Source organism: Micropterus salmoides, unplaced genomic scaffold, assembly GCF_014851395.1.
Source record: "Micropterus salmoides isolate LMB-PRFRI ecotype aquatic unplaced genomic scaffold, ASM1485139v1 Ms_hic_scaffold_8, whole genome shotgun sequence".
NCBI classification, from domain to species: Eukaryota; Metazoa; Chordata; class Actinopteri; order Centrarchiformes; family Centrarchidae; genus Micropterus; species Micropterus salmoides.
Window position 1 is genome coordinate 2,573,679 of NW_024044570.1, and position 6,774 is coordinate 2,580,452.

Consider the following 6,774-nt stretch of genomic DNA (forward strand, 5'->3'; position numbering starts at 1 on the left):
AGCCTGAACAGGTCCAACTAATAACCACATATTATCACGTGTCCATAATAATCTGCATTATTTTAAGTGTGCAGGACCTTTCGTCTGTAATAATTTTGATCATGTTTGATCTTTAATAATCAGTGACTATGACTGATAAAATAATGCAGTGGAGTAAAAAGGACAGTACTCACCTCTGAGATGTAGCAGAAGTATAAAGCAGCATCAAATGGAAATGCTCAAGTAATATACCTCAAAATTGTCCTTAAGGACAGTACTTGAGTAACTTACTCTCCACCGCTGTATATAATGCAGCTACAAACAGGGACTTTAATGTTTATATACAATAAACATGCAATATAAACTGTATCATGTAGTGTTCTGTTATGGCCACTTTAAACCTGAAGCTGTTGATGTCGTCACGTTCTGCTCTCATGGTTTTATGGAAAAAGTTTAAAGGTTTTATATCATTTTAATAACATTGTACCGAAAACTTGTCTCCTAAAATCCTGACGAGACGACACTTTCATTTAAGGGGCGTTCACAGCTGCCTCATTTGGTCCGGACATCTCAGTTTGATCCGAAACATCATTACATGTGTGAAACCTCCCCTGGTCCACGGCCCGGACCAGACAGACAAAACGTGGTCCACAAAAAGTCAATCCGGATCAAACTAAACCGTGGTCCGGTTCCTTTTTCTAGTGTGAAAGCATTTTTTGGGTGGTTCAGACTTTCAGACTGTTTACAGGAAGTTCCAGTGGTTCCCGTTTAAACCGGAAACAAACAAATCCAATGAAAAGAGGACACGAATCTAAATCTCCTCATGACAGCTCATCTGTTCAAACAGACGACTGCACCGACGCGCCTTTCCTGCCGGCGACGACGATATAACATTCACACAAATATGACGTCAATTTGGCGAATTTGAACTAACCTCGAGTGCAGTCTGTGCTGCAGGTAATAACGCCATAACAACAACGCACTGGCAGCGAGATGCATCTGTTCATTCATTCTAAAGCTAAACTAAAACTGAACTGACAACACGCCGACGCCAGACGCACGGCCGTGTACAAACCAATCAGTGTCAAGTACAGGGAGACGAAGCCCACAGAGATGATGACATGTAAAAGTTCTTTAGTGTTCTCGCATGATTGCAAAGTGAAACTAACTAAAACTAATGTATAAAAACAAAGTTTGGTGCGGCCCTTCAGGCGTGAAAGGGCCATTAGACTCCGAGCCTCTGTTGGTCAAGATCACACAAATCAGTCACACGTTCATCAGCCCTCCTCCAGTCCAGAAGGAACCTGAAGCTGTAACTGACAAAATCAAACTGTTTACACTCCTACAGACGCCTGCGGGAGTCAGGAGAGAAGCCCCGCCTCCCCGCAGGTTCAGTGCTGCAGTATAGTCAACAGGTTATAGGTAATAGTGTCTCTGATGACCTCAGCCGTGCAGTACGTGTCTCCATCGTACGGTTCTGTTTCAGGCTGCCTCAAAGCATTCGCAGAAGGAGCCGAGTCGGCGTTCCACTCGGGGAGGAACCGGTCCCCCCGGTTCTCGCAGATGTTGTGCAGAACGCAGCACGCAGCGACGACTCTGGGCATCATCAAGACGTCGATGTCGCTCTTCTTCTGCAGGCATCTCCAGCGTCCTTTCAGGCGCGTGAAAGCGGAGTCGACCACGGACCGAGCCGAGGAGAGGGTGTAGGTGAAGCGGCGCTGTTTAGGAGACAGCCGGTGCTCCAGGCTGTATCCTTTCATCAGCCATGGCTTCAGAGGGAACGACGCACCACCGATGAGATGCACGGGGATTTCAACGCCGTCGCACATGACAGATTTCTGCGAGAGAAACTTCAGCTGTAAAAATATGAATCACTGGATTTACAGTTTGATCATAAACAGTTCAAATCAGTTTTCAACTTTCAGAGAATTTACTGTTACACCCCCCTCCTCCTCCCAGCAGCCGCACAACTACAACAAGGTAGCCGTACTTTCAATCACCGCCCGCTCTGATTCCTCCCAGATCAGCTCGTTTACGCTCTGTGTGAGCCTGAGTGCAGTTTTGTGTGTTAGGAAATTCAAAGCAACTCACTCTTTACCCCTTTTTCCACTGCAGGAACCAAACAAAATGCACAGCTAACGTGTGGCTGCCTTTGTTTCCGGGTACTTTCAGGGTTGCCGGCAGAGCTGCTGACATGTTGTCCCGTCACAACAAGGACGGCAACGACAAACAAGAAAAACAGTACAGCTGTGGAAAACACTGACATTGGAGTATTTTTCTTTTCTGCAATATGAAAACAAATAAAAAAACCAGACGACTTTAATTTCTCTGTTTGAAAATAATTAAGCGTTCTAGTTGTTGTAGGGGAAAATGCTCAGATAGAGTTGGCGGTGGATCAGCGGATAGAGCGTCCACTAACCAGAAGGTCGGTGGTTCAATCCCTGGCACCTGGGTAAGACGCTGAACCCCAAACTGCTCCCGGTGGGCAACTGGACTTGGTTGAAGACACTAGAAGACATTTCGTCCCTCATCCAAAGGACTTCTTCAGTTCCAGAACTGAAACTCATTTTAGATCTGAAAATGTCTATTTTGGTGAAGTAAACATTTTTAACTTGGGCAGTTTGCTGCTTTACTTTGGTTCCATTTCAGAATCAGAAATATTTTATTGATCCCCGAAGGGAAAGTCTATAAGATTTTAAGGTTTGTCACAGAAGAACTACAAACATGGAGGCTGTTTCTAAACCTGTTGACCTGCAGAGTTGATCTGTAACATGCCAGTTTATAAAAATGCAGTAAAGAAAATACTAGCTCGTAGGAAGCTTCGAGGTTATTGGCTGTTAAGTTCCTGCAGTGGAGGAACAAGGTTCCCGCCTTGTTCTGTGTGCAGCCAGGGTCGTGTGTATAAAATGTGTTTTTGTTCCCTCAGCAACGTGCCAGGAGATGTTTGTGTGTGAAGGGGACTCTGCACTCACCTCTCTGGGGAACAGGTAACCGTCTGGGCGGTCCTCTGCTCTCAGGTACAGGTCTGAGCTGGCCAGCACAATGGCACTGCTGGTACTTCCAGGCCAGCCGGCGTACACATCCGTGAAACTGCACAAAAAACACACGTTAACCCTGTAACAGCTGTTCTCAGAGGACGACATGAGCAGGTGGCGTGAGTGACGGCGAAGGTAAATTTCATTATCTTTGATGTTTAGACACAAAAACATTGAAAAAAAAAATAAAATAGAGTTTGTGTAGCAACATCTAAAGAAACATATTGATGTGTTAAACATATTTTATGGTCACGTATTTTTGGTTCTTTTGGTTCTTTTGGTTCTTTTGGTTGCCTCAGGGCAACTTTATGCAGTCAGGCTAGTTTTTTTTTTTAATTGGCACGAAGTGTGAGTAAAAGAAAATATTAAAAAAACAATTAAATTCATAAATAAATAAAATTAAATAAATAAAATAGTAAATGTGTGTGATTAAATAAAAAATAAACAAACAAAATAAAACAGTAAACATGTCTGTGATTAAATAAAAAATAAACAGTAAACATGTCTGTGGTTAAATAAAAAATAAAACAAAATAAGCAGTAACATGTCTGTGATTAAATAAAAAATAAACAAACAAAATAAGCAGTAACATGTCTGTGATTAAATAAAAAATAAACAAACAAAATAAGCAGTAACATGTCTGTGATTAAATAAAAAATAAACAAAATAAGCAGTAACATGTCTGTGATTAAATAAAAAATAAACAAAATAAACAGTAAACATGTCTGTGATTAAATAAAAAATAAACAAACAAAATAAACAGTAAACATGTCTGTGATTAAATAAAAAATAAACAAACAAAATAAACAGTAAACATGTCTGTGATTAAATAAAAATAAACAAACAAAATAAGCAGTAACATGTCTGTGATTAAATAAAAAATAAACAAACAAAATAAGCAGTAACATGTCTGTGATTAAATAAAAATAAACAAAATAAACAGTAAACATGTCTGTGATTAAATAAAAAATAAACAAACAAAATAAACAGTAAACATGTCTGTGATTAAATAAAAAATAAACAAAATAAACAGTAAACATGTCTGTGATTAAATAAAAAATAAACAAACAAAATAAACAGTAAACATGTCTGTGATTAAATAAAAATAAACAAACAAAATAAGCAGTAACATGTCTGTGATTAAATAAAAAATAAACAAAATAAACAGTAAACATGTCTGTGATTAAATAAAAATAAACAAAATAAACAGTAAACATGTCTGTGATTAAATAAAAAATAAACAAACAAAATAAACAGTAAACATGTCTGTGATTAAATAAAAAATAAACAAAATAAACAGTAAACATGTCTGTGATTAAATAAAAAATAAACAAACAAAATAAACAGTAAACATGTATGTGATTAAATAAAAATAAACAAACAAAATAAGCAGTAACATGTCTGTGATTAAATAAAAAATAAACAAAATAAACAGTAAACATGTCTGTGATTAAATAAAAATAAACAAACAAAATAAACAGTAAACATGTGTGTGCTATAGAAAAGAAAAGCAAACAATTAAGTATCAAATGTGAAACATAAAAAACAAATTATCATGTAAACCCATTAAGTATTTATGGTTCCTTTTTTCAAGGAACAATTCTTAAAATAACAAACAATAAAAATAATAATTTGAAATTTTTATAGTACAATTATTTAATTTATCAGTCTTGTTTGAGTTTCCACTGGTTGTCTTTTGTTGTAACCACAAGGGTAACATGGGGTAAGACCCCCCCCACGGTGATTCTAACAAAAAACACAAAATGTCACAATCTTTTCCCCTTAACATTTCTTTTTTCTAATTTTTAAAGTTATTTGATCAAAGCCATTCTGACCTAAGTTGATCAAATTTTTTTGTAATTTAAAATAAGCTGTAATTTATATATATATATATATATATATATATATATATATATATATATATATAAAATCTCAGATCCATATTTTGCCATAACCAGGTAGCTGTCCTAGTGTACAGGAACATCTGCCATGAGTATTGGCTGGAAGTCCCAAGGTCAAAATGGAAGACACCTCCTAAGGCAGGTATCCTTAAGATAAGTTTGTTCAGAGAGAAAGCTTTTTCTAGTTTTTGGTTAAAGTAGTAAAATGCTAGATTAGTATGTTTTAGGTTGCTGTGCCCCTTCATTTATGTAAGTTAGATGTTATTTAGACACTGGATAGACCGTTCAGCCAACCAGCAGCTTCACTATCAGAAAGTCTGAGGTTAAATTCTGAGGTTATAAACTAAAGTCTTACACACTATAGTAAAAATACGTTTTTCCTTAAAAAACTACATTTGATTAAATACAAATTAATTTTTTACTGTAGATATTCATTTTACTTTATAATATGTTACCCTAAGCATGGTCTTCTTAAAGATATATAAAAAAATATTAATTTATGTGTCAGAAAATAGACATTGAGCTTTGGGGTTGTGTTTTACACACCTCTACCCTACTACACATCACCGGGTGTTTTTAATTTTATTTAAATTTTGTTAATTTGTCACCCAAATCTTATTTAAATAACATAACATTTTTTGCAGTAGAGGGTTCACTTAAAACCCTCTGTTTGACTGCCCGGTGCGGGGCGGTGCCTACCACATGTTGTGGTCCACCACGGCCTGCAGGATCACGGAGTGCCACCCCCTCTTGTTGATGTAGTGCTCCGGGTTGTTCCTGGGAGCAGCTATGGGGATGTGGGTCCCGCCGATGGCCCCCGCACACTGCGGGTAGCAGCGGTCCCTGAAGGCTTTGATGGTTTCGTCCAGCCGAGGTCCGCTCGGCAGCGACACGAACCGCTCGTACAGCCGGTCCACTATGGCCGAAGTGACCTGACGCACAATCACGCACACGGTCGCGATCCCCACCCCGAACAAGCTGGCGATGGAGCGATACTCCCCGGACCGGGCGAACCACCACAGCGTGATGGCCAGTCTGCGGCGCGGCTCGATGGGGCGCCGGTAGTTCGTCCGGCGACGTTTGATGGCCGCGCCGACCTGTTCGACCAGGTAGTCGAACGTCGCTCGTGACACGCGAAACTGCGCTTTCCACTCCTCGTCGTCGAACGACTCGGCCGACCGCCAGAAGTTCTGGCCGGCGCTTCGGTTCCGGACCCATATGGGCCTGTTGGTGGACGTGATGAGGCTCAGAATGGCGGCGATGGAGGACAGCAGGAAAGCCCTTCGCCGCCGCAGATAGTGGCGACGCCGCCGGTCCCGGTCCACCATCTCCCGGACCCTGTTCCGCCTCAGCAGGGCCGTCTGGACCCGGTACAGCTCCAACATCTGGTTCCCGAACACCGGGGGGACATTTAAGTTTAAAATGGAGCAAAGTAAAGCCGCTCTTAGGGACGAGTTCGGCTCCGAGTTCGGCTCCATTTTGAACTGGCGGTAAACAAACTTAAGGGCGCCTAGTTATGACGTAGCCGACCGATTCTTTTGTAGTTTTACGGCGCCACCTTCCGGTTTCATTCTTCAATGGCTAAACACACATTTACTGTTTCTGTCCTGCTTTATCCTCTTTTTTATTTTTCCATTTAACGCTTTTAAAATTTGTTTTAAAAAGTTTATTATATATTTCCGTATGTTGCTTTTACGTAAAGCACTTTGAACTAAACTTCCCTGAGCTCTTGGTAGAGGATATCTGGTCAGGAATTAAAGAAGTTCATATGCTCTCCCCACTGCTCTTCTCCCTCTACACCAACGACCTCAGGAGACCCATCTGTCAAACTCCTGAAGTTCGCTGACGACACCACGGTC

General features: G+C 40.2%; 1 protein-coding gene across 2 annotated transcripts; it reads right to left on the reverse strand.

Moving 5' to 3' along the window:
* Positions 1-284: 284 nt before the first annotated feature.
* Positions 285-6,386, reverse strand: LOC119893340 (protein ALP1-like). Of its 2 annotated transcripts, none has more exons than XM_038705430.1 (3): positions 5,615-6,386; positions 2,952-3,069; positions 285-1,817 (listed from the first exon to the last, which is right to left on the reverse strand). In XM_038705430.1, exons 1-3 carry the CDS (start codon positions 6,298-6,300, stop codon positions 1,371-1,373), a joined length of 1,251 nt encoding a protein of 416 aa, XP_038561358.1. In that variant the 5' UTR covers positions 6,301-6,386; the 3' UTR covers positions 285-1,370. The 2 variants fall into 2 exon arrangements, with proteins under 2 accessions (XP_038561358.1, XP_038561357.1); XM_038705429.1 differs by having other exon boundaries at positions 285-1,835.
* Between the last annotated feature and the right edge of the window lie 388 nt (positions 6,387-6,774).

What these genes read in the sequence shown, in the direction of transcription:
- LOC119893340 (XM_038705429.1), bottom strand. Translation starts at nt 6,300, where the DNA reads ATGTTGGAGCTGTACCGGGTCCAGACGGCCCTGCTGAGGCGGAACAGG. An exon ending in GTGGTGGACCACAACATGTG is followed by an intron (nt 3,070 to 5,614) that starts GTAGGCACCGCC and finishes TTTTTTGTGCAG; the next exon opens with TTTCACGGATGTGTACGCCG. An exon ending in GTTACCTGTTCCCCAGAGAG is followed by an intron (nt 1,836 to 2,951) that starts GTGAGTGCAGAG and finishes ATATTTTTACAG; the next exon opens with CTGAAGTTTCTCTCGCAGAA.